Source organism: Ochotona princeps, chromosome 4 (genome assembly GCF_030435755.1).
Source record: "Ochotona princeps isolate mOchPri1 chromosome 4, mOchPri1.hap1, whole genome shotgun sequence".
In the NCBI taxonomy this organism is placed as follows: domain Eukaryota; kingdom Metazoa; phylum Chordata; class Mammalia; order Lagomorpha; family Ochotonidae; genus Ochotona; species Ochotona princeps.
The window spans coordinates 97,583,781-97,611,316 of NC_080835.1; the positions used below are offsets into that span (position 1 = coordinate 97,583,781).

Consider the following 27,536-nt stretch of genomic DNA (forward strand, 5'->3'; position numbering starts at 1 on the left):
CTCACTCTGCTTCCACAGTTCAGTTCCTGCTCCATGCTCAGCACAAGAACTTGATTTAGTGAATTTGATAAAAAGCAATAATATTAATTGTGGGAAAGCCCCCCAAAAAACAACAGCCATCTTCTTCACCAGAACTCATCAGAAATTCTGATTCAATTGAGTCACCGGGACCTCTGCTTCCAAGGAGGCCTCTCCCACAGTCCCTTAACCCTTGAAATATTCCAGCAGGCTCCTGCCTCTAGACCCTTACTATAGCACAAGCTGCCATATTTGGCAGTAACAAGTACAGGATTGAGAGATTCCTGCAAGCTGTCCCCAAATCACAATTTTCAAGATATTTTCCATGTCTGCTGTTCCCATTGATGTCCTCCACTTCCCTCTCCAGCTGCAGGCTGCTGGGACATTGACATGTCAGACTGGAGAAGAGGAACTGGGAGGTCACAGCATCCTGGGTGTGATTCCTGCATGTTCTGGCTTGCCTTGGGGGGAAAAAGTCTCATATTACTTACCCATGAAACTGACAGTATTGACTGTCAATTCACATAGATTTACTGCAATGTCACACGGGAAAAAGAAAAATTCATTGCATGAAATAAAATTGTGTAGCAATCATTGTTTCCCCAAATAATAATGAACTAAGTGTCCCTTCAGCTGTGCTCCCTGTGCAAAGGCCCAAGGATATACAGGATAAGATAATCAAAGACTTGGTACTGAAATTCTTGAGAGCCATACAGCCACTGCAACCAGAGAAATTCTCAAATGTGGCAAACAACAGAGGCCACTCATAGAGGTTCCCTTCCTGATGAGGCAACGGATCAGGTCCTACAAATAACACCTTGGCATAGGAAGAAAACGAAGTCATGTGGCCTGAGAAGATAATCACCACCAAAGTTTTGATTGGAGTTGTGGGTTGGAATGGGCAGGAGAACAAGAACAGTTCCTTCCAAATGACCTCTGAAGCCAGAGGCACTGATTCAGAACAGACTGGCTCCTCCCAGACAGGTGAACAGCAAGGAACTCAGCTGAGATAGGGTGAGTTAGGCCTGTGCAGTTCAGAAGGACAAAGACATCAGAGGACTGTGGGAATCCCAGGAAGGGGCTCTGCTGAGAGGGTTGGGGCGGGGGTTCTCTTCTTATACTTTTCCTTCGTCTGCAGACTTCATCGCTCAGAGATTTTCTGCACATTCCTGAATACCTTTCTGGATTCCAAGCTCCTAGGCACAAGTAATTTTCTCACAATAATACCTATAAAGACTGATCCGGAAGTATTAGAAGGGCACGTATTCCCAGACCAAGCCTGGTTTCCGAGGTCTGACACCCAGGCACATTCTGCCAAGAACCTCACATGTCCCTTTTGGGGGGAGGATAGAAAGGCAACTGTTTAACTCTCCCCACTGCAATTAATTGGTAAAGGGCACCCAAGTCATAGAACAGCCTGGTCAGCAAGAGACATAAGTCTTAAATCCTGCATGAGGACATTTGGTAACACCACCCCTGTTCTGCTCATCCTCCCACATTTCATTTCATTTCATGATTTGATGACAACCTCTAGTTCATCTTCCCTACCGCTCTTTTCCTGATCTTCTTTTCTAGACAACTCTGTTCTCTCTACATAATCATGTGCTTCTTCCAACTGAATCCAGTACCACAAGGGTGGGTTGATGAGTTTCTTTCCTGCTTTACCACAGCCAAAGAAGGTGACTTTTGGGCCACCATTTGCTTCATTACAACGTGTTCCCACCCTTTCTGACATTCTGCTTAAGAAAAGATGGTTTGATCATCATTAAACTGGGAGTCACAGCAGCTACTGATGCCTAACTTTCTGGTTTTCCGTTGAAGAGTAAAGAACCATTTTGCTCCCTCTATTCCTTCAAAGACCACAGTTAGAAATATTCATTTTTGAAAAAAATTAGTTTAATAATTTATTCCAGATCTGATCTTTTTTTCAGATCTGATCTTTATAAACCATAAGGGTTTATCACACAGCAAAAGCGCTATTGCTTGACAAAGGAGTGTTGGCTACAATTTTCTATATAACTGAGACCAGTGGACACGCTTTGTAAGGAAGAGAGTGAACAAAATAGGACTTCTTTTCACCATGTGTAGTAAGAAGCAATGCTGTCCTTATGCATAGCAGAAACTGGTACAGATCATATGGTATTCAAATTAAAGTTTCCCTTCTTGATTTTTCTCTAAAAACTTGAAAATCAGTGTTTAGAGAATGGTAACCTTGTGTATACACAAGAGTGTATGCATACATTTTCCCCTGGAATAAACAGTAAGGTTAAGGAAAGACATCTACGCCACAATGATGGGTGATGGTCTTTGAAAAGAGAGGCTTGGCACACCAACACTCTTTGCCCCCAGACTATCTCAGTGCGAGAAGAGAACCACACCTGTTTGGTGTGGCACAGCAGCGTTGAAGACCTTCAGAACCCAGCTGTCCCTATTGTCCTGCCCTAAGCTTTAGAGGACCTTCTCCTTAGGCATAGACCCTATGTCTGCCTAAGCCATTCACTTCGGGGGAAATGGCCCATGAAATTTTATATATCAGAATATACACTGCTAGGGACAAAGTGAGTCTGCTTCTGAGAGAAGGAAAGAGGAGACTCAGAGGTGCCTTTTTATGGGACAGTGGAGACTGACACTTCAGAGGAACTGAGAGAGAGCCATTAGCCTGAATGCAATTACTCTCAAATACCTGCACAACCTTCTGTGGTGTTAGTACTAGCAACAGATGCATGCAGCAGTAAAAGTACGACTCTTTTCTAGCTATATGGCCCTTCTGGTCCTGCTCTCTCTTGATACACCTTGGAGGCAACAGGTAATGGTCCCAAGACTTGTGCTCTGCATCCACATGGGAAACCAAAATGAAGTTGTTGGCTTCTGTCTTTCAGTGACCTTGGCCTTGCAGGCATTTGGGGAGTGAACCAGAGGATGAAGGATCTCTGCCTTTTCCCTCTCTTTCCCTCTCCTCTTTCTGTTAATCAACCTTTCAGATAAATACATCATTAAAAACACAAATAGGGCCTGGCGGCTTGGCCTAGCGGCTAAAGTCCTCGCCTTGAAAGCCCCGGGATCCCATATGGGCACCGGTTCTAATCCCGGCAGCTCCACTTCCCATCCAGCTCCCTGCTTGTGGCCCGGGAAAGCAGGAGAGGACGGCCCAATGCATTGGGACACTGTACCCGCGTGGGAGACCCGGAAGAGGTTCCAGGTTCCCGGCTTCAGATCGGTGCGTACCGGCCTGTTGCGGCTCACTTGGGGAGTGAATCATCGGACGGAAGATCTTCCTCTCTGTCTCTCCTCCTCTGTGTATATCTGGCTGTAATAAAATGAATAAATCTTTAAAAAAAAAAACCACACAAAATAGTCTTCCCTGCTAAGTAGCCTTTCTTACTTTAGTTAAAGTAACCAACAGCTACCTAACACAATCACTCACATGTACTGTCATTTGAAGTCAGTTTACCCAGATTTTTGCCAAACTTCACACCCTGTTCTCAGCTAAGATGGAAATCTAACAGTGCTTCTCAAAGTGTCTCTAAATGTGCAAATTGATTTTTTTTAAGATTTATTTAATTTTTATTGGAAAGTCAGATATACAGAGAGGAGGAGAGACAGAGAGGAAGATCTTCCATCCGATGATTCACACCCCCCCCCCCAAGTGACGGCAACGGCTGGTGCTATGTCGATCCGAAGCCAGGAACCAGGAACTTCTTCCAGGTCTCCCATGGGTGCAGGGTCCCAAAGCTTTGGGCCGTCCTTGACTGCTTTCCCAGGCCACAAGCAGGGAGCTGGATGCAAAATGGAGCTGCCAGGAATAGAACCGGTGCCCATATGGGATCCCGGCGCATTCAAGACAAGGACTTTAGCCGCTAGGCCACGCCACCGGGCCCGCAAATTGATTTTAAAAATGAACATTCCTGTATCCCAGTACTTCCAGGGTCTGCGATATGATTCAGGAGGGCATTACCATTTGGACACTCTTAGTAATGCTCCCATTAACCCTTGTAACCGTTCCAGTCACATCCCTAAAAATAGCATGTCCTGTCCTCAATAAATCCTATGCATCCATACAGGGAAAAATGGCTGGGGAGTCTGTCTGGCAGCTGGGTGTGATCCCCACACTCCCACAACATGAAATGGAAGCAAATATGAATAGTGCTTATCATATGTATCCTGTGAGTGACAAGACTGCAAACTGTGGATCTAAAACCTCCTGAATTAATCCGCTTTGCATTACTACGATAAAGTACATGACAGAAGCTCCTTATGAAGAACAGCGTGTTTAGCTCACAGTTTTGGAGCTTCTAGGGCATGGCAACTGCTTTAATTCAGAGGTAGTTAACAGCAGAAAATAAATGTGCCACAAGGATCACATGGTGAGCCAAGGACCAAAAAGAGATTGAATGGACTAACTTGGGCTCTTAAATTAAACTTCTCACAAAAACCACCACCAAATCCTGGGAGAGTTACTTTCAGAGGACATTCCCTTATAGATTTAAAGGTCCACCTCCCAATTACTTGACCTTGGGGACTAAGCCTCCAATCACCATGGAGCCTTGGGGATATACTCAAGTCACAGCAAACCTGAGCATCTTGGTTGCTTAGATTGTGTCTTAATTGTCTTTGTTAGTCCCAACACCAAGCCAAACACCTGTTGAAGTGTTCATTAAGCAGAAGAATAACTTTCGCAAAGACTCACCTGTAACTCAAAATACGACGTGCTCCAAAGTCAACCACATACTGTTCAAATCGGTGTTCTGGCATACTGTTCAAAGTCAACCACACACTGTTCAAATCGGTGTTCTGGCATACTGTTCAAAGTCAACCACATACTGTTCAAATCGGTGTTCTGGCATACTGTTTAAAGTCAACCACATACTGTTCAAATCGGTGTTCTGGCATTGCTCCAATTTGATTGCATGTGAGAGTGTAAAAGCTTTGAGATCAGTGACTGCTTAACAACAAGTGAACAAAGTCTTAATCATATACCAATGACTTGGAAACTGCATTTCTGAGTATTTTAAACTGGAAATTACATCACACTTGAAAAATAATTGTGCAGATTATCTAAGTTTAAAACTGTGGTGACAGACGTAAAAAAAAAAAAAAAAGCCATGGAAACTGGTAATACAGTAGCGCCCCATGCTTCTCTTCAGTACCTTCTCTCATGGTATAGCCCCGTTCATGATTCCTGTTCTCCAAGCACCACGCCCCGTACTGCAATAGCCTTCAACTCACAGCTGATCAGCCCAGAGAGGCTCCTGGACCCAAATGTATATAAATCCGCAAACTTGGATCAGTGGACCTACTCAAAAACAATAACCTGAGGGCTTTTTTTCTTGTCCCAGGTGTCTGGAATTAGAATGTCTAGGTCATATTTGAGTAAAGATAAATGCCCTGCAGCCAATAAGGCAAATAAAATTCAGAAGCCATTGAAAGGATAAAGATGGAACGGAAGATAAAGCAGAAAAACAAGGGAAGAACAATAAAAATTGTAGTCTGAGTATGCTCAAGAATTTGTTCTGGAAAATACATTTCTTGAGATCATTAAATATCACATTCATAAATTAGTTATGTAACATGACTTGTTCCCAACCAAACCTTGTTTCCTATTTTTAAACATATTGAGAATTATACTTTATTTCAGTACTTAATTTTATGCTTAATTTTATACATAAAATAACATAACTGCTGTAGATTTTAAATAATACAAAAAGAAGGGTCCGATGCAGTAGCTCAGCAGCTAAAAAGTCCTCGCCTTGCACGCGCCAGGATCCCATATGGGTGCTGGTTCAGATCCCACTTGCTCCCTTTCCCATCCAGCTCCCTGCTTATGGCCTGAGAAAGCAGTCGAGGATGACCAAAAGCCTTGGGACTCTGCACCCACGTGGGAGACCTGAAAGAAGCTCCTGGCTCCTGACTTCAGATCGGCTCAGCTCCAGTTGTCACGGAAATTTGGGGAGTGAATCTTCGGACGGAATATGTCCTTCTCTGTCTCTCCTGCTCTCTGTGTATCTGACTTTCCAATAAAACTAAATAAATTTTTTTTTAAAAAAATACAAGAATGGAAGAAAAAGTCAACGTTTGCCCAGCATTCTTAACTCACATACATTCGCGGTAACTGATCTTTTCAGCATTAACGCCACTACTTCACAAAGGTAACATTTGAGGGTCCAGTGCAGGAATCACCCTGCAGCGCCCGGATGGACAACCTCCAGCACATCCATCCCTGAAATGCTTTCTCTGGCGCCATCTGCTGGACAATACTGTGATTGCCACAGAGTGAGCTCACTGGCAGGTTCGTTTCAGCAGCAAAGCAGAGCCTTCATTCGTTCAGTAAACATTTATGCATCCCACCTCTCAAAGCCAGACACCACCCTAGAAACTGGGGAAACAACCACGGGTGCGATAGGCCTGGTTCCTACTCTCATTTCATGTTTGTGCAAGTGACTAAAGGATTACTTGAGGAGAGAAAAGATAGTGGAATAGGGTGAGGACAGGTTTAACCAGATGGAGAATCCTTAGGCTGAAGCAGAGAGGGCACAATCCCGGGAAACAGGAGAGGACAGGCCTGAGGCAGAGGGACACCTGAGACCAGTGGGCACGGGGAAGCAGCAGAGATGGCTGAGCAGTGTTGCAGTGGCCAGATACGATTGGAGTGCCACCAGCGGCCAGGCATAAAATGTATAATAAAAAAATCAAACTGAAATTGTCGAAGAAAAAAAAGTAATTATGGGATAGTCAGAGGATAGCTCTCTGGGAATTACAATATTAACAGAAAGAGGAATTAATACACGTGAAAGAGCTGAAAGCAAGGGCCAAACAGCCTGGCAAGGAGGTAGCAGGTGGAATAAAGAACAGTAAACGCTGGAGCTTAGTAAGAAAAAAAAAAAGAATATGGTGTACTTCCATTGCTGTGGGGAGAACTTATTAGAGAAAGCAGAGACAGGGACACACTGCTGGGAGGTGGGTGCTGTGGTCCAGGCTGCAACGTGTAACACTGTTTGTATGCATCGTGCTTCATCTACCAGGATGGACAGAGAGGTTAATACGCAAGATTCCCAGGCTTCTAGTAAATGCAATCAGTGGACCGTGGGGAAACCTGCCTGAGGCATATTGGAGGGGTGGCAAACAAAAGGGAGATTGGAGTTCAATTTAGACTAAATTATACCAGAGAGTTTAATAAGTTGTTAAATAAAATATTACTTTTGAAAACCAGGCAGCAATTACTTGATTATGTAGCTCCAGAGATAAGTCGGGTTGAAATATAAAAATACATCAAAGTCAAATATTAGAATCTAGATGCCATCTGATAGTATACACATGAGGATAAAAATATACTTTAGGGAAAGAATTGTTTTAGAATTATTTGCTTGAAAGGCAGAGTTACAGAGAGAGGGAGAGAGACAGACTGCCACCTACTGGCTCACTGAATGATGTCAACAACCAGGGCTGAGCCAGACCAAAACCAGGAGCCTGGACCTCCATCTGGGTTTCCTGTGTTGCTGCAGGGACCTAAGCAGTTGGGGCATTTTCCACTGCTTTTCCAAACACATGAGCAAGGTGTTGGATAGAAAGTAGAACAGAGAGGACACAAACCCTGAATGTATATTTACATTTACATGCAGGCATCATAGGAGGCAACTTAATGCCACAATATTTCCCCAAAGGGAAAATTTAGCTTTAAAAAATAAAAAAGAATCTATAGCTAAATCTGGAGGAATGCCAACATTCACGTTTGGGTGGAAGAGGTGAAAGAAACATTGTATTCGCAGGGGCGAGGCTGGGCTAGGCTGCTATACCAGCCAGTGCACACAAGAATCAGGTCTGAGAACCTCCCAGGTGAGGACTCCCCAACCAAACTACTGTTCTCAATCCCAAACCTCAGGGAGAATCACACAGACATGTGGTTTAACCCAGGAGTACATGTTGCAGGACTGGGCCACCTCAGTTACTGACTCTCATGATTCACTCCCCAAGTGAGCGCAATGGCCAGTGCTATGCCGATCTGGAGCCAGGAGCCAGGAACTTCCTCCAGGTCTCCCACACGGGTGCAGGGTCCAAAAACATTGGGCCATCCTCAACTGCTTTCCCAGGCCACAAGCAGGGAGCTGGATGGGAAGTGGAGCTACCGGGAATAGAACCAACGCCCATATGGGATCCCGGCGCGTTCAAGGTGAGGACTTTAGCTGCTAGGCCACGCTGCCAGGCCCAAACCCATTGGTGTTTGTGACATCTGTGGCTGGGAAGTGACCTCAGAGACCTTAGGGAGCTCCTCTTTCAGAATGCAGTCCCTGCTGGTGAGCACAAGAACTAAGGCTGGGAACAACCCAGACCAGGCAAGGTTACACTATACATTGGAATATGTGTGCCTAAAGTCTGGGGGCAGGCGGGGCTGGGCCAGTTCATAGCACCCACTGGCAGATGTGAGAACCAGGACAGGGTACAGGACAGGCTGGTTGGGCCACAACACCAAACAGTTCACATTAGTGCCTGGACTGGGGCCTGGTTGGGCTGGGCTAGGCTGTAGCACCCACCAGCATGAGCTGTGACTAGGGCCAGATCAGGCTGAGCCAGGCTGTAACACCTGTCAGAGAATACCAAGGTGAGACAGGCCATGCTAGACTGGGTGGCAGCACCCAGCACCACAAGTAAGGCCCCGGAGTGGGGCGAGCCTTGAAGAGAGCTGTGGAGAATCCCTTAGTGGACCACTGCTACTGCTGCTGAGCATGAGAGCTGGGACTGGGTGCACATCAGGCTGAACAGAGCTACAAACTCCTTTGACCTGCATGTGAGCTGGATAAGGGGAGAGTCAGGCTGGGCTAAGTGACTGTATCCACCCACAGTACATGCATGAGCCAGAATAAGTGCAGGCTGGTTGGGCTTCGCCACAGCTGGGGATGATGCTGTAGTATAGAAGGATAAAGCTGCTGCCTGTGGTGCTGGCATCCCATATGGGCACCAGTTTGAGCCCCAGCTGCTCCACTTCCAATCCAACTCCCTGATAATATGCATGGGAAAGCAGCAGAGGATGACCTAAGTGCTTGGACCCCAGCAGTCACATGCGAGAAGCAGATGAAACTCCTGACTCCTGGTTTCAGAACAGTCCAGCTCTAACTGTTGAGGCCATTAGGAAAGATCTCTCTCTCTCTATTTTTCTCTCTCTTTCAAATAAATAAATAAATGAGTGAATCGTATATAAAGAGCAAGGGATATGGGAAGGAGCACAGAACTTCCATGCTCTCTCTGGAAACACGACCCTCTGAGTACCTCCATGTGTTCGGTTATCTCAAAACTTCTCAAATCCTCCCCTTTGGGGTTTCTGTGCAGTCTTCGTTTCATAGATCTGACTGAAATGACTGATTGAATAGTCAGACTTAATGGTCTGATTGAACTGATGATCGGTGATCAACTCCACTTCCTTCTTAGAGAACAGAGAGTAAGGCTGAAAGTTCCAAATCTCTAACTATGCTTTGATCTTTCTAGATCACGAGGCTGCATAGGGGCTGCCAGCCACCAGTCATCTTACTAGTCTTCAAGACATTGATTGTGCCCAAAGATTTAAAATTATGTGCCAGGAAACAGGACAAAAGCCCAAATATGAAGGGGCTACAAAAGTTCATGGAAAATGGAAATAACACAAATTTCCTGTGAACTTTTCAAAGCTGTCTGTATGTAGCAAACTACAAGTTGTAATATCCCAATTATCATGCCCATTTTTAACTGGGAAAAAAAAAAAGAGTCACACTGTTTCCTGAACTCAACCTGGTGTGGCAATCAGCTTTGAAACAACCCATTATTCCCTGTCTGCTTTCTTCAACGTTTTGCTGCCTCTACAGCCAGCCTTCTTCTTTCGGCACTTGCAATTTTATCAAATGTGGAGTTGCCTGTTTCCAGAATTACAAATAAAAGCCAGCTAAATTTGTTGTACTTTTGTCTTTTGACAGCCACTCCTCCCATGTTATTAAATATGTTATTGAAAAAGACCCAAAAAATGAAATAATTCAGGCTAACCTAGTAATGTGTAGTAAAAAGATACTTGAGGACAACCAACAGAGTTTAATGACCATTAGACACAGTGGATGAATTTAAAAACCAATTTCCTAAGTCTTTGTGAGCCTTGGGAAATAACATGAGTTGAAATAGAGGAATCACTAGATAAATCTGGAAGTGGTAGGGGGAGAGCTATGGTATTTAAGTTACGGCACATTTGGAAAGATGAGAAGGTGTCCATATCCATGTGGAAATCTTAGCTCGCAGTGGGAATTGATTTTCGAAACTTAGTGGAGAGGTAGGGGTTCAAAATGTGGATCTGAAATAATTACAAAACCAATAATGTAATCAATGATTATGTTCTACAAAACTATGAAATTCTTAAAAATCAGTTCTTGGGGAATAACAACAGTTGAAAGGCAGAAGAAAGATGAGGACAGTCCAGTTCAGTTAATGAGAGTTCCATCACCTACCCTCCACATTCTTTTACTTTCTTACCCTTCAATATTACATGAAATCATAGGAAGACAAATATTGCATGTTCCCCCTCAGATGTGGAAGCCAAAAAATTCACACTGAACATAGAATAATGACTAGAGTATGGAAGGGGAAATGTGGCATTAGGGAGTTTGGATAATGAATAAAAACAAATAAATGTTAGATTGCTACAAAATAAGAAGTCACCATAGTTGATAATAACCTATCATAGATTTTATGAGCAACTAGAAGATCGCCAAGGCTCAACCATAAGGTATATCAAACAGGAGAAATGTTTATTATTCTGATTATATCAGCAAACATTGTGAATATGTATTCTACTGTAACCATAAATGCATACAATTATGGCTAATCAAATCTATTTTATTAGATTTTTTTCACTTAAATATTGCTTCTCCTTAACAACAAACACAATTATAATTTTACAATATTCTGTAGTCATTGGATCAATGTCAACATCTGTCAAACTAGGCTGGCACTGTGTCTTGTTATCAAATCACGACATATGTCACATTCCCTAACAAGAGTGTTCCAATAACTATTTACCGAATTAACAAACATCTAGATAATAAAGAGGCTGCAGCCTGGGCAGGATGACTGGCGGTGACTGTTGTGATCATTGGTTGTCTTTCAGAGCACAGTTTGGCCCTGTGGGTGAGGGTATAATCCATGATGCAGGGATTGAAGAGGTGGACAAGCACTTAGAACAGGCAAGAGAGGACAAACAAGAAAGCTGACAAGAGAGCAGCTGGGTCAAAACGAAGTAGCTCATTTTCCTTTTGCTGTTCTCTATATGATACTACTCTTGCATGCCGGAAAGACTTTAAAGAGAGAAAAAAACTGAAAATGACACTGACAAGATATAATTAGATACGCGAGAAACACAACTGAAGGTGTCTGGAAATGTCAACAAAGGAATGAGACAGCAAAAATGTTATAAAGGAGTGGCTAACTTAAGCATGACAATATGACCACTTCCAAGTCATTATTTGAATTCATAAGTAAACACGATAATAGGTTAACAAGACAACCACACCTAATCATGAGAGCAGATGGAAGACAGGTGTGTTGCTATGAGACCGTGGAGAAACTATGCTGAATTACACCACTTAGAAATAATCAGAGGAAATAGGGGGACAGAGTATGGTCATGATAGAACTCTACCTATCAAATCTGTTCTTTTTAGATTAATAAAAGTTTTTTTTAAAAAATCAGCAAAGTCCAGATTACAGAAAACTAAAAGATCAACAACCTGGTTCCTTCAACAGACAAACTATAAGGGAAAAGACAAAGCTGAAAATTATAGAATAAAAGAAACAGAGCCATAACCAAAAACAATGTGTGGATTAAACAGACCAGGTTTCACACAAGCAAACTGAGAGGAAAAAAAAAACTAAAATATTGAACCTCAGATATTTGATATCTAGAAAACACATTAAATACATAAGTATACATAAATATCCTTTAAAAGATTAGCTTTTAGAAATCATATAAAAATAATTTGAACCTTAGATATTTGATATCTAGAAAATACATTAAATATACAAATGTATATATCCTTTTGAAAGATTAGCTTTTAAAATCATACTGAAATAATTTCAGATGGCTGACACTTACTTCAAAATAATAAAAGAGGCAGTACGTAGGTGGTATATAGAAGCAACAAGAATGATCACAAGTTAATCATTGCTGGCCCTGTCCATTGAGGTCAAAGGCTGTTATACAGCTTTTTAATACATACTTGAGAGCTGGGGCCAGCACGACGGCTCAATAGCTAACCCTCGGCCCTGCAAGCAGCGGCACCAGTTCGGGTCTCAGTTGTTTCACTTCCCTTCCCGCTCCCTACTTCTGGCTTAGATAAAGAGCAAAGAGTGGCCCAAAGCCTTGGGAGCCTGCACCTGCGTGGCAGACATGGAGGACAGTCCTGGCCCCTGAGCCCTGGCCCCTGGCTTCGGATTCACTCAGCTCCAGCCGTTGCAGCCATTTGGGAAGTGAATCAGCAGAGGGGAATACCTTTCTCTGTCTCACCTGCTTTCTGTAAAGCTACCTTCCCAATGAAAATTACTAAAACTTAAAATTAAAAAAAAGAGAGACGCTTGAAGTTTTCCATAACAAATATTTTGGAAGATAAGATTTGATTTGCAAAAACAGAATTTTCTTCCATAGACTTCATTTTATATGGCCTTTGACAAAGTTTCGTCCTAAATTCAATGGATTTCAGAAAACCATGAGGATTTTTAAGTAAGATCTAGGAAAAATGAAAGGGATAAATGATCCACCAAAACCCAACAGTTAATCACTAGATTCCACTGAAGATATGAAAGATGACAGGGGCAAATCCTTCAAGGTACTGTCTACCAAAGGGTCTCAAAGACCCAAATTTAATTTAACAACAACAACAAAAAGCTAACTGGGAAGGAGGAACGGAGGTTGTGTGGAGGATGCTAACTGTCCACGGCAACAGCTGAAAGATCCCATCCACTCCCCTCCAGACCTAGGCCAGCTTCCGGGATGTCACTGTCGGGGGTGGTGTGGCTGTCCCCCGACTGAAATCACGAGCAGGGCCGCAGGCCGTGACTGCTGGCACTGGGCCTGTGCCCTTAAAGGACTCAATCAAGAGAAAAAGATTCCATCTACTCCCCCTGGGCAGACCAGGCAGATCCAACTCCAAAGAAACCTCGCAGGCGTTACGACAACCAGACCTGCACAAGCGATGTTTGTTCCCCAGAACGCATACACTAACGCAGCATTAGGGTTAATTCCAGACCTAGGGGTAAAGTCCTTCAGATCTTCACAACCTACTTCTTTTTTCTCTCTCCTCTACTCCATTTCCTCCCTCCAACAAATTACAAGTGACTTAAAGATGGTGCGCAGGACCCGAGATCAAGGGAGAAGAGCAAGCAGGCCATAGTGTTTGGGGGCAAAAGAGTGGATATGAATTTACCAAACTATGTAAATGACCTGAGGACCAGCCCATGATTATCTGTGTAATGTGGAAAACACGATGCTGAGGACTGGGGAGGACACGGTGTTGAGATACACTGCATGGCTGAGACCACCACTGAACTGTGCGGGCCTCCCTAGATCTCATCCTCCACATCCCCCAAAGCACTAGGCTTTTTGCAGGTACACATAACCCCTCCCCATCCCTGTCTTGGAAGAGTAAGTCCCTGGCAAAGGATCCGAGAGAACGCTCCCCGGTAAAACGCTGGGTGCAGGTTATGCGCTATTATAGCAACGGGAGCCAAGAGGTAGGAACCGTGCAGAAACTCAGCTATGGGTGTTGCCACAACCCTAAAAACCACGGAGGGAAACAGCGAGGGTCTCGGACAGTCAGGCGTGTGAGGTTCCGATGGGGCGCGGTCGCAGGGACGGAGCTCGAAAGGCTCCCGAGGCCGCCGCCCTGCAGCCACGCAAGGCCAGCCTGGGACACTGACGTGACCCATGGAACGTTAAAACAGCTTCTCAAACTCCCGGCGCCCACGCCGTTAACACAAGATCGCGTCCCCCTCTCCCCGTTCCGAGCCCTAAACGCGCCGGGCGCCACTGCGAGGCGGGCCCGGCCCTTCCAACCCCGCGCGCCGCGGCCGAGAGCCGCCAATCAGCAGGCCGCCGTGGAGGACGCGCGGCCTCGGCCAGTCAGAGAGAGGGTGGGCGGTGCCGAGCGTGCCCGTTGGCTCTCGGGATTTAAACCTCGGCGACCTGACGGTTAACGGCAGGCTGGGCGTGTGGGGATGCGCTGCGCCCTCGGCGGCTGCGGAACGCTCAGCGAGTCTTGGGGGGCTCGGTGAGGTGAGTGGGCCGAGCCCAGGCCGTGGCGCCCGGGAGGACGTGAGGGTGCGGCCCGTCCGCTGCTGCGGGAGCCCGAGCCCGTCCCTTTCCCCACACCGGCCCTTTGCGTTCGGGTGTGTTTGCCGGAATGTCTCCCCGGGCGCGGCGCCGCTGCAGTGGGCAGTGCGGCCGGGCTGTCCGGCCCTCGAGGTCACAATGTGTGCTGCCCGCCGCGGGCGGAGGGGCCGTCAGGGCCGAGGACGGAGCCCGGGAACGAGAGGTCCCCGGGGGGCGATCCTGGACAGAGCCGCGCCCACAGGGGGCGGCGCGGGGACCCAGCCTGGTCACCCCATTACCTTTTCAGATCCTTGCAAGACAGGTGGTTCGCCCAGTGAGGTGGCGTAAGAGCGGGTAAAACTGAAGCGCTCTAGGTAGGCCCACGTTTAAAAAATGTACTCGGCTTTAGGATAACAAAAATTTCTAATAAGTTAAGAACATTAAGAGGTCCTTTTAGAATGCGTGTGTGTGTGTGTGTGTGTGTGTGTGTGAGAGAGAGACCGTCCATCCGTCCCGGGTTAAACTGTGTGCAGTGTCTGCCATCCTCTTCCATGACTTTATTCCATGGAGAGAAATTGGGCAAGAATTAAATCATGTATGTGTACGTGTCTTTACAAATAAATACAAGCAGCAGTAACGAGGTAGAAAGAAGGAAATAGTGGTAATTCGTCAGCTGCTGATAGTCATTGGATAAAACGCTGCTCACGTTTGGGTTACCACAGCTGTTTACATGATTAGCCTCGTAAAATATATTTAAGTAGTGTGAACACATGCCCTGTTGAATCAGTTGCTCACTGGCAGCTGACTTCTGGCAGCTGTAAATGTTCGTTGCCGTTTTAATGGATGCATAGCATTTCTTGTCAGGACTGGATTGTACTGTGTATGAGTACTTGAAAAAGTTCTTGGAAAATGCACACTATGGAAAAAACTATTTTCAAAATTTTTGGACCAAAATAAGCATCTTTTGATTATATTTTCCCATGTTATTTAACTGATCTCTACGGAGAGGCATTTGTGTTACCAATCTCTTTATGGTCATAAAATTTCCTAGTATAGTAGTGGTCACCTGTTCATCTACATGTTTGCCTTCTTATCCATTTTGTCTCCTTATCCTGAAAGGGAATGTGGTTTAGAATCTGATATATACTGCACTGCCCTCCAGAAAAACTGATTTCTTCATAAGTTATTCTTCAGTAGGTCGGCTGCCTTTTCTGTATTAAGATTCTGATATGTAATGTCTGAAAAGATTGCCAGGCCTTTATAGCAAAGCAAAAGAATTAACAGGCACCATTGACCTGACTAAAGTCTATGTTACTGATTGCAAACATCTAGGTTTATTTGGAAGGAAGAGTGGCAGAAATCTTGAGCTCATTGGTCCCTTCCCCGAATGCCAGTGGTCAGGGTTGGATGGGGCTGCAGCCAGGCGCCAGGACCTCCATCCAGACCGCCCCCCCCGTAGGTGGCAAGGGCTCAAGTACTGCCACCATCATCCTCAGTAGTAGACTGGGGACTCTCACCTGTCCTTGGGTATGGGTTGTAGGTAGCTGAAGCAGGGGCTTAGCCCACTGTGTTACAGTGCCCACCCCGTATCAAAGATGAGGTTATTAATGGGGGAGCGGGAGAAGGAAGCCCAATGCCTGCAAATTGTAAAACAGAACATAAGAATAAAAAACAACTGAGGTTACTAAATCCTTATTTCTACTTAATACCTTGAAAGGATTTTACTGAAGATCTAGGGTCTCCTGTAACTCCTTTGCCTCTACAGACTGAACTAGCGTCTGGTTTAAGAGCTTTTCCACTCACATGGCACTGCTCTAAAGTTGCATTCCTACAAAAAGAAATGAAAGCTGGATGGTTTGGTGCAGTGGTAAAGTCACTGCTTAAAATGCCCACTTGCCAGATAAGAGTGCTTAGGTCCAAGTCCTGATGCTGGGTCCGGTTTCAGCTTCCTGCATTGCAATAAATAAAAATAAAATTTTTCATAAATAATACAATTATTGAGAAATGATTTATTAAACTCTTTTCTTCTTTTCTAGGTTTTTTTTTTTACTTTAAATACTAATGCCAATCAAGAAACATTGAAAAAAGGTAAGAAATTGAAAAAATAACTTTGGTTTGCTTGTTTAGGGATTTTCTGCAATGCTTAATAATTACACTAAAGGGGGGGGCCTTCACATCAAAATTTAAGGTTGTAGTAATCATACCTCAAGAACATGAAGGACATAGTGTCAGCTCCTAAAAAGCAGTTATGATTCAAAATTCAGAAGACCTTACTAGTACAGCTGGCTACTCTAAATAAAAATCTGGTTACTTTATACCATTCATCTTTAACAGGAGTATGTGCACCTTTCCTGCTGGGCCGGACGACTTGGACAGTCACCTCCCTTTTATCATGCTGACTTCCTGCCGTTAGAACTCTTCTGTTACATCTTATTTTTATAGTCTTACCTCCTTCAGCATTTAGCATTATCAGTTTGCTATCTGCATGTTAGTACTGTTTGAATTAATCCATATGCCAGTTATGTTTTTTGAGTAGCAGCTTGTAGCCAAAACCATGGGAGAGGAATTCAAGAAAGTTCATGGAATAACTGAATCACACAATAAGTTTAATTTGATTAGAAAATAAGACTGAAGTCCACGTATAGCCTTTCATAATAGGCAATTTGCATTAACTTTTTGACGGTTTTTTATGTGCATGGGTTTTGAAATGTTTTGCACCAGAACAATACTGTTCTCCCTGGATTCTTAAACAGATAAGAAAAAAACTAACTTGTCCGTTGGTGAATAAATCTTATAATTTCATAGGCATATGGTATAATTATATGGGTAACACTGCAATCATGAAAACTATTACTGAGACAAAAGGTCTGAGTTCATTTACTTGATTTTTGTTACAGTATTATTCAAAAGAGATCTGAACTCTTGAATATTCATATATGTTGATGCTTGTAAGTAGTATTTTGAGGGTCCCTTACCAAGTTTGCTTCAAGAATAAAGAAAGCCCCACTTCATTTTCCTATCTCAATATCTGGGTGCCACTGGCCACTAGTAGATCTGAAACTAGGAATTAACCTGAGAGCTCCTTACTGTTGAACCTCTGCTTTTAATGTCTTAATCTACAATTAAGATACCTCTGCCTCCATTCCTCCGACTACAGATCTGAGCCTACCAGGCCCCCTGCCTTCAGTCTTGTCTCCTTTCAAACTACAGAATTCCTGGAGCAATGTTTGAATTGTGAGGATTCTCTATGTATTTTGTACTTTCTTCAGTGGCCACTCAAGTTAGCATCAGATTTTTACGGAAGGTTTACAGTTGTAGCCCTTGGCTTACTATACTCATGTCACCCACAAGTCACACTGAAGTACAGTTGACTGTGTCCACAGGTTCCACATCCAGATTCAACTAACTGGCATCAAACACTCAAGGAAAACAGAAAACTACATCTGTTTTAAGCAAGGACTTTGTGGTTCAGGTGGAGTCTGGAGCCAGTTCCCCCTTCGTGCTGTATTACAATACCTGAATGCATGTGATGGGATCTCTGAAGAAGCTGCAGCTTCTGCCCCAGACACACCTAAGAGCTCCATTTCCCTAACTGGTTCCTCATTTTTTTCCCAAAGATTTATATTTTATTTTATTTATTTTAATGGCAGATATACAGAGAAGGAAATAACACAGAAAGATCTTCCATCTGCTAGTTCATTCCCCAATGGCCAGAGCTGAGGCAATCCAAAGCCAGGAGCTAGGAGCCTCTTCCAGGTTTCCCATGGGAGCACAGGGTCCCAAGGCTTTGGGCAGTCCTCCACAACTTTCCCAGGCCACAAGCAGGAAGATGGATGGGAAGTGGAGCAGCCAGAACACGAATCAGCACCCATATGGGATCCTAGCAGATGTAAGGTGAGGACTCTAGCCACTAGGTTACCTCACCGGGCCTCCTCCTTGTTCTTAAACTACTAGACCATGGATGGAAAACACTGTTTCCATGAACGGATGTTTCAAAGAATAAGCAACAGAGACCATTTGTGGTTCATAGAGCGTAAAAACATTTATTTACTCTGTGGTTCATCCTAGAAAATTTTCCAACCTCTAGTAGATTTACAGGCTTTGTAATAAAAGCTTCTGTACCTTAGACACCAGTAAGAACAGGCTCTAAAGAGCTGAGTACAAGGCAGAGGTTTCCAGGAAGACACAAATGAATCCCTCAATTTCACAAGGGCAAATCTTATGAATTTTTAGGACTTCTTGCAGCAAATACTACCTTTGTATGTCTTTTCTGTCTTCCCATCACTGGCTGGTTGTTGCTTTCTAGATCCTGGTGGATTTTCTATGATGAAATAATACTTTTAATTTCTGTATCAACACAGATCTTCTTTGTTGGATTCTCAAAAATAGCATTTTCCTCTAGTGTGTCATTACAGTCCCTTTTGCCTTTGGTTTCTTCCTTGTGGAGTAATTGTGGATCCTCGATGCGTCCCCTACGTACAAAATGCTGGATCCGGGATTCCAATCCTTGGCATTTGGGACGATCCATGAGGGGCTTATATGTGCGCATTTTCACTCCTTCTATAAAGGCACTGGTGTGTTTTATGACAGGGGGCTTAACATTTCTCCATTCTGTCATTCCATCCGTAGTTGGCCCTGTCCCACAAGATACTGCAACAGAGTCCAGTCCCTGTAACATGCTATATAACATATGAGTTTTGACAGCATGATTGGCCCATAGTTGCTGTAGGTGGGTGACATTGAACTGTTGAACCTCCTGGTCATAGATCCACTTGATATTTTCAAACTTACAATCATACAAGACAAGAGGAAATTCAACAGCCATACTAGAGGCAAGAAAAAAAAAAAACAGTATGAGAACACAAACCAGTCACTAAACAGTTCTTCCAACACCCAAGGTTACTGAGTTGAGGTGGGGGGAGAGCACTGAGGTCAACAGTGAGGATCTAACAGCTACAAAAAGATACTATCTGGGGACCAGTGAATTGGCACAGAAGATGAAGACACCACCTTATTGCGGGTTCAAGTCGTAGTTCATCTAATGCATGGGGGAAAGGAGCAGAAGACTGCCCAGTGCTGAGCCCTTTGTCACCATATGGAAGATCTGATTCTGATATGGCCACTGTGGGGAATGAACCAGCAGATAGAAGAGCTCTATCTATGTATTCTGCATTTCAGATAAATAAAAGATTAGAAGTATTCTTGGAATTAATTAAAAAAATAAAAACAGTCCTTAACCTTGAACCACGTACTGTTGTTATAGAAAATGCAACAAATAACGGTTCACCTGATATAAACTTGACTTGTATCAGGTAATTGTCAGTGGTGTAACAAACCACCTGGGCTTACTCAGGTAGCTCCCTCAAACTGATTTAAAATTTAAAACAACTTGGTATTTTTCTAAATTTGTTAAGAATATCCAAAATTTTCATGACTAAATTTTTATAACTTAGGAATGAATTGTTAACATCTGTCTGAGCTCAGCCTAGTCTCAAGAGAAAATCTTACTATTATTTCTGCATTAACAGACAAAAAGAATAGTAGAATGACAACTAAATGCTATGAAAGACTCAATCTTTAATATGAATAATTTGAATAGACCAATTTCAGCAAACTGTAAAAAGACTTCATAACATAAATTCAGAAACTAACACCACCACCAAAAAAAAAAAAAAAAAAAGATGAAGTAAATCTCCTGTTACTAAGGAGTTTGGTCCAAACACCTATTTCCTCATTAATGGCTCCAAAAATGAGAAAAAATTAGAAGATAATGCTCCCTTCTACACATCCATAATATCCTACAAATTAAAGGCTTTTTGAAAGAAGAATCAGTTATTTAAGTAACCATGAATGATGGGAAAGAAGGCTTTGGGGGGGGGGGGAGTTTTCTTTGGCCTTTTCACCCACCTATATTGAGGTTTCTGGGGATTTTTCTCTACATTCAGCAGCTCATCAATGACGTCTGGTTTCTCCATTCCTTGGCCAATCAGAAAGAGAATAGCCATCATACAACGGACTTGATGGTAAAGGAATGCCTGGCCAGTCACTTCAAATTGACATAACTGGAAAGGTTCTTGCCATCTCTCCTCGCCCAGGTTCTGACCCACTAACTTCACCTGAGCAGACAGAATAGTTCTCCGAAAATTGATAACTCCATTGGCTACATCCATTTTACACAAATTCCTGAAATCATGCGTGCCAACGTACTTCTGGGCTGCACAGTTCATGGTTACAATATCTAAATCGGCACGAGGGAAAAAATAGCGATAAGTCCGCTCCAGACAGCTGAACCTGGCACTGAAGCCAGGATCTACAGGGGCCCAGGCCAGGACACGGATGTCCGGAGGGAGCACCCGATTGAGGATGTGAGTATAATGGATCTCCTTAGCAGCATCACTGGTTTCATCTTTCAGATTACAGTCTTCTGAATTTCTGACCATTGGAAATTGAGAACGAAGGTCAAGAGAAATGACCTGTGGAATTAAAAAAAAAATAGTGTATTCTGCAAATGCAAATTTCTGTTCTTTTATATTATGTCTAGAATATTCTTCTATCACTTTAAGAAACAATATGCTGGCCCTTACCTGGCCAAAGGCACTCACTCCTTTGTCCGTTCGTCCACACCGGTGATAGTTGGATGTCTGTCTGCTTTCTACTAGTCGAGTCTTGGTTAGTGCCTCAAACAGTTTCTCTTCAATGGTGTTGGTTGTGTTTTCCTGACTAGCAAAGCCTTGGTATCCCCAGCCGAGATAAGCTACTCTTAGGGCTACATGCCTTCGGCCGTGAGCACTGAAATCAAACGTCCGCTTAGCCTTTCCAGCTCCAGAAGAGTGTCCTCTAACATTTGAGTCCTTGTTATTGATCTGTTCCTTTTTAAGTCGTTGCACCTCCTGTTCCAGTTCTTGTATTCTTTTTAGGAGTTTCTCAGTCTGACTTCTGTCTATGCCATTTTCAGCCATGATAATTAATGACAATTCCACTTGAACAAATCATACAGGTCCACACTCCTGAAAAGAGAACAAAGGATGTCAGTTTTATTGCCTGTTCCTCTGTTGATTTCAGCACTCTCAGATTGTATATAAGACTGAAAGCCAAATAAGGCAGAATGTTTTGCTTTCCCACGGATACAAGCATTAGTTTAATTACCACAAATCAATTGGCAACAGGATATTCTTTTCCACTGTCCAGCCAGTTCACAAGGAAAAACATTCAGCTATCATTGCTGAGATTTTCAAAGTAATCAAAAATCTGCTTAGATCTTTTTTTCCCTATTCTTAAATAGCTGACAGAGGACTAATATTGATACTTTCTCCCTAGAGCATTTCATTCTCATTTGTGTAGTATCTCAAGATTTCTCTCTATGGGCTACTTAAGCCTACTCAGGCTTTTGTTACTTGCCATTATTTTGGTGGTTTACATGTACTGTTTTCTAATACTCAGTTTTGTCTTACAGGTGGTGCAATAGAAGCCAGCCTAATTGAAAAAAACGTATCAATGATTATATTTAACACTGGAAGTAGAACCTGGAGACAAGATTTTCTCACTTTAAACAATTTTGATGGCAGAAAAAAGGTAAGCAAGCATCACTCACTTTAAGCTGAATATAACACTTGTTCTGGTAAGAATTCTGTACTTTTTACAAATGTCTTGTCACATAGATGTCAGTGTTGAAATTCTAGGTATGTATTTCAATAATATGTCAGTTCCTTTAGTTACAGAAGATATGCCTCCATTCTGAAGGCTGATTTTTGAGTTTCTGTATGACAGGTAGATTAAAAGTTTAAATGTGGGCCAGAGCTGTGGTGTATCAGGTAAAGCTGCTGCTTACAGTGCCGGCATCTCACATGGGGGTTGGTTCAGGTCCTGGCTGCTCCACTTCCAGTCCAGCTCCCTGCTAATATACCTGGGAAAGCAGAATATGGCTCAAGTGGACGCTGTTCCCACATAGAAGCTCCTGGCTCCCTACTTTGGCCTGGTCCAGCAACCAGTTGGGAACTAAAACCAGTGGATGAAAGACATCTCTCTTTCTCTGTATTGCTGCATTTCAAATAAAAAGAAATCTCTAAATTGAAAAAAGTCCAGCTCCCTACTAATACACCTGGGAAAGCAGAGGACAATATCCCAAGAACATGGGTTCCTGCCTCTAGGTTGGAGACCCAGTTGAAGGCTGCTGGCTTCAGCCTGTCACAGCCTTGATGGATGTGGAGTAAATATCAACACTGGATAATAGTGGTCAACAGGTATGCATGCTGCATTTTTAGCTCCTGTAGCCAGAACAGTGTGTTCTAACACTAAGTAGTAGGTCAGCTCCTGGATGACAGCAGCCTCCATCCTCAGTGCTGACCCAACTGTTTGGTCGATCTTCAGCTTATCTATATTCATCCCTGTGTTTCCAGATCCAGTTAATATGATATAATTTTTGGGTGATTGGGCAAACCTGTTTCCAGAGAGTGATGGAGTGGTGGAACTATGGATAAAGGAGAATGGAAAAATGAAATATTGTTTCTGACAATTACTCTGGCAATAATAAGGGGGGGATACAGTGATGTTTGAAATGTCTGAAATTTGCCAGTTTTGGAGGAATATACATTGATTTTCAACTGTTAAAAAAAAAAAACAGGTATGCATGTTAGATCCAGTAAGAAAATAACAGTGGATATTTGGTTGACTGGAGTAATAAAAATTATTTCAGTGACAGGGTACTACAATGAACAGATTTAACAGATTTATCTGGGCAACTCCAGATGCATTAAAATTAAGTGCAGGCACACATATATTTATGTATGTAAGCACAATATAGTTTTTGTGGTGGTTTTTTAGATTGATAAAAGACTTACGGTTTTCAAATGAGGGCACAGTCTGAAGTCAGAACTCTAGCTTCAGTAGTTGCTAACGAACCTTGGGCAAGCTGTCCCTTAACAGCCTCATGTTACTCAGAATTTTAAGGATTATGTAAGTCAGTGTAAAGCACATAGTACAAAGCCAGTAGCAGAAAGGACTAAGTACTAAGTACGTTGAGGACTGTGCCCTGAATAGATATTCAGCTTCGCTTATGCCAGAACTCACTGATCCTATCATAGGAACTAAAGGTGGCAAAGTATTAGAGGAAGAGAGTGAGTACTCACATTGAGTCCTTAGAGATGAGTAAATGCCCCCTCCATACTGCCAGCACTACCCTGTATTAATCACTATCTTATTAGAATTCTGAAATGTTGCCTTATTCATTCTCCAGTTGAGGGAACTGATTGTTTGTTACCAGAAAACTGACGGATGTTCTCTCCTGCAGATGGCCATACGTTGTAGGGGAAGCAATGAAGGAACTCATGGGACCTGATGGACAAACATGGGCCAATATGGATCCAGAAGAACGAAATTTAGCAGCTGCTACAGCTTTAGCCCATATTTGTGCAAGACAGGGTGAGGGAGATGTCAGGAGAGAAGCCCAGTCTGCTCAGTACGATCCCTACAGTAAAGCTTCAGTGACCCCAGGGAAGCCAGCTGCTCTTCCTGTGCAACTGCAGTACCCACATGTAGAAAGTCATGTCACTTCAGAAACAGGCTCAGAAGTCTCCCAAAGACTGAGAAAGCCAGTGATGAAAAGAAAAGTGCTCCGGAGAAAGCCAGATGGGGAGGTGTTAGTTACAGATGAGTCGATGGTCAGTGAATCAGAATCCGGTACAGAAAGTGATCTGTATCTCTGTGACTTAAGACAGAAGCTGATGAATCTGCAGTTCCAAGAAGACAGGGAATCCCCAGTTGATATTTCACAAAAATTTAATCCACCACATGAATACCAAGGAATCTCTCAAGATCAGTTCATTTGCTATCTACAAAGAGAAGGAATGGGCCCCCCGGCTTATGAACAAGACCTGATTGTGGCCAGCAGACCCAAGTCCTTCATTCTTCCCAAACTGGACCAGTTAAGCCGCAATCGAGGCAAGATAGACCGTGTAGCCCGGTATTTTGAGTACAAACGTGACTGGGATTCAATGCGAATACCTGGTGAAGACCACAGGAAGGAGTTACGCTGGGGCATCCGAGAGCAGATGCTTTGTAGAGCAGAACCCCAGCCCAAACCTCAGCATATCTATGTTCCAAACAATTACTTAGTACCAACTGAGAAGAAAAGATCCGCCCTCCGTTGGGGTGTTCGCTGTGACCTTGCAAATGGGGTCATGCCCAGGAAACTTCCCTTTCCTCTCTCTCCTTCCTGAGTTGTCTTGCTTGTCTCTCCTTTCACAGGGCAGTCTGCCTTACTATCTCTCTTAAATGGAAGGAAGAGACTTAAATAACCCACAGAAAATTACAGTACAAACTTAACCCATCATTGGTCTCTCTGAGCTGATTACCTCTCTCAAATTCAGAGGTTGTAAAAGAAATCATTCCAGAGAAAAAACACAGGCACAGCCTTCCTATTCTGTCAAATTAGTAAGCAACACTTCCTTCCTGCTGTTTGATGTATTTCTGTGTTTTAATATGTGCTGGGCATTATCTATTAAAGGATTTTTGGAAATGTATGAGCTTAAACCCTATTTTTATTAGAAACTTTCCAAAGTAGGATCTCAAACCTGGAAGAAAATTCTGCTTTTGGTCCCCATTGTACTCTCACCACCAAATTAATGACAGCCAATGGGAATGAAAAACACAAACCACCCTTCACACACAGTCCTAAAGAGGTAACAGCAGAGGTAATTACCATTGCTAATGGAGTATTAATTCAGGTAGCTATGTGAATCCCCCAACAGTACTATGTAGATAGAAAAATCCAAACTCATTTGGTTTCAGTTTTCTGAGTATTTTGTCCTCAAACTTGTCTTCCAGAATACAATGACTTACCAGACTCTTAGAAATGCTTGTCACTTGAAAGTTTTTCCTCCTCTGCAGTAGAATTTCAAAATGCTAACTAACATCTGGAGTCATGCAGGTTCCATACCAAAATCTGGCCTGTTTAGAGGTGGGGAACAAAATAACAACTGCATGTCTTATATTGCAATTTGTATTTAATACAATGCAATGAAGAAAATCTAAAATCTGGGAAGTCAGTTTCAGCATTTTAAGACTTAGAATGTTTGCTTTTTGAAAGCTTTTTTTTAACATGTATGAGCTTGGGCCCGGCACGGTGGCCTAGTGGCTAAAGTCCTCGCCTTGAACGTGCTGGGATCCCATATGGGCGCCGGTTCTAATCCTGGCAGCTCTGCTTCCCATCCAGCTCCCTGTGACCTGGCAAAGCAGTCCAGGACAGCCCAAAGCCTTGGGAGCCTGCACCCGTGTGGGAACCAGAGGAAGTTCCTGGCTGCTGGCTCCAGATCTGTACAGACCAGCCGTTGTGATCACTTGGGGAGTGAATCATCAGATGGAAGAGCTTCCTCTCTGTCTCTCCTCTCTGTGTATCTGACTTTGTAATGAAAATCTTTAAAAACAACATATATGACCTTAACCATTAATACCTGCTAAAATTCATTTTGTCTGTAATATTTAAAGCTACATAATTAATTCTGCCAGCTCTATTGCTTAGGCATTTAACAGGAGAATCAATCTGTGACTACAAGATATATGTAGAATACACTCACATGCAAATAAGTAAAAAATGAAAAATGTTTGATAGTTCGGGGCAAGGAAACATCTGAATATCTTCAAATGTCAAAATATTGATACACTGTAAAGTCACATGCTGTGTACACAGTGAAGAGCACGGGGCAAGATGAGAGCCACCTAGGTCTTCAGTGGCTTTAAAAGTACCTTTCGTTTTTACTCCTGTTTTCTTGGAAAACTTAAAATTGCATGTCTTACATGCAAATTCTTCACCCTCTTTATCTGGGCCTATAATCAGTTCCCTAACTGCCTATTATTAAGCGGCCAGCATGTGGTAACAGCCTCTAGCCAAGCTGTCCACAGCACACTTGCACCCCAGTGCACTATAAAGTGTAGGAGCTCCCAGCAGATGCGACAGTGCAGTAATCACTTCACCACGAAAGGAATCTGCACGTGACACCTCGTCTGTAGAACGAGCACCGCCATTCAATCTTAAATTGTTGCATTTTAAAAGCTTAATCTGGGAAAGTAAAAATTTACAAAGTTTGATCTCGAGAACATTATAATCAGAGGCCGCAGTAGCCTTTATTGTGATGCGCTTTGAAACCAGGGGCGGTAATGTCCAAGATGGCCCACGCTGAAAAGCAACCGCGCACACACCTATTCCGCAGATAACCTCACGACCCCCGCCCACCTCCCCGTCCAGTGCGGGGATCTCGAGCTTTGTCTAGAAACAGGTTTAACAGAGTTCAACTCCACGGTCCAGGGCCTCTGAACTGTCAGAAACCAAAGAGCTCGAGCGCAGTGACTTCCGCCCGGACTTCAGGAAGTTACATGCACAAAAGAAAACTACATCCTTCAGCGGTGCCCCGTTCCACACACCGCCGCTTTCCTAAAATGATGAAAGTCTCTGCGCGGCGGGAGCATCACCGTTCACCCGCCCGCCCCCCAGAGTCCCCTCCAGCGTGCACCCTAGAGAGCTGTCCGCGGCCGAGCCCACGCTCACCTGCCGAAGCCGTCCACGCCGCAGGCCGGGGCCGGAAGTCGTCACTGCGTGCCGCCGGCGTGCGCGCGGAGCCTCCTGGGACGCGTAGTCCCGCGGCGGTGGAAATGGAGTCGCGCGAACGCCGAGCCAGCCCTAAATGTTTCTGCTGCCAGCCACCCTCCTGGGCCTCCGACCACGCAGAATCCGGAGCTTGTGGCAATACAAGAACAAAGGCAGACGTTATAGTGCCGCGCTAAAACAGACAAGAGGTTATATTGTAAAAGTCGGCCACCCTTGAGCGAAAGCTGAGACTGGAGGTCCCGAACCTATTTTGTACCTGGTTAAACGACAAATGCCGTTAAGACAAAAGCATTTACTATTATTACCCAAACGTGGCGTCTGAGGGGAAGTGTGGTGTCCGCGGGACGGAGGGGAGCTCGGAGTGGCGGGGCTGGAGCGCAGGCTTCAGCACCACGGAGAGGTCGCGGCCCCGAAGGCCGGCATGCCCAGCCTCCAGCTGCCAGGGAGAAGACGGGGTCCTGGGAGTGCAAAGGATCGAGCCCCGGTGGTGCCCGTGCACGCAGGAGGTAGAGGCCCGGCCGAAAAGTCTCCGGCTGCAGCAACCAGGGGCCGCGATTCACAGTGCTGGAGGTGGGAACGCCGCAGGTGCCTAGCACAAGAGCAGAGCAACTTG

General features: G+C 43.9%; 2 protein-coding genes across 4 annotated transcripts; one reads left to right on the forward strand and one right to left on the reverse strand.

The window, feature by feature from the left end:
- Nucleotides 1-38: 38 nt before the first annotated feature.
- LOC131480240 (tRNA pseudouridine(38/39) synthase) lies at nt 39-26,756 on the reverse strand. 3 transcript variants are annotated; one of them, XM_058664077.1, is made up of 4 exons: nt 25,158-25,288; nt 20,910-21,329; nt 20,233-20,798; nt 39-479 (listed from the first exon to the last, which is right to left on the reverse strand). In XM_058664077.1, the coding sequence occupies exons 2-4, from the start codon at nt 21,282-21,284 to the stop codon at nt 239-241; spliced, it is 1,182 nt and encodes a 393-aa protein (XP_058520060.1). In that variant the 5' UTR covers nt 21,285-21,329; nt 25,158-25,288; the 3' UTR covers nt 39-238. The 3 variants fall into 3 exon arrangements, with proteins under 3 accessions (XP_058520060.1, XP_058520059.1, XP_058520058.1); XM_058664076.1 differs by lacking the exons at nt 39-479; nt 25,158-25,288 and adding exons at nt 18,592-19,151; nt 26,514-26,756; XM_058664075.1 differs by lacking the exon at nt 39-479 and adding an exon at nt 18,592-19,151 and having other exon boundaries at nt 25,158-25,286.
- On the forward strand, nt 21,778-24,819 carry LOC131480241 (centriolar and ciliogenesis-associated protein HYSL1). Its single transcript, XM_058664078.1, has 2 exons — nt 21,778-21,897; nt 23,612-24,819. The coding sequence occupies exons 1-2, from the start codon at nt 21,884-21,886 to the stop codon at nt 24,537-24,539; spliced, it is 942 nt and encodes a 313-aa protein (XP_058520061.1). The 5' UTR covers nt 21,778-21,883; the 3' UTR covers nt 24,540-24,819.
- Nucleotides 26,757-27,536: the final 780 nt, after the last annotated feature.

Bases quoted from the DNA above. Each gene is read 5' to 3' on its own strand.
- LOC131480240 (XM_058664076.1), bottom strand. From the start codon at position 21,284: ATGGCTGAAAATGGCATAGACAGAAGTCAGACTGAGAAACTCCTAAAA. The intron at 20,799-20,909 runs GTAAGGGCCAGC...TTAATTCCACAG, and splicing joins GAGTGAGTGCCTTTGGCCAG to GTCATTTCTCTTGACCTTCG. The intron at 19,152-20,232 runs GTGGGTGAAAAG...TCTTGCCTCTAG, and splicing joins CCCCAGAAACCTCAATATAG to TATGGCTGTTGAATTTCCTC.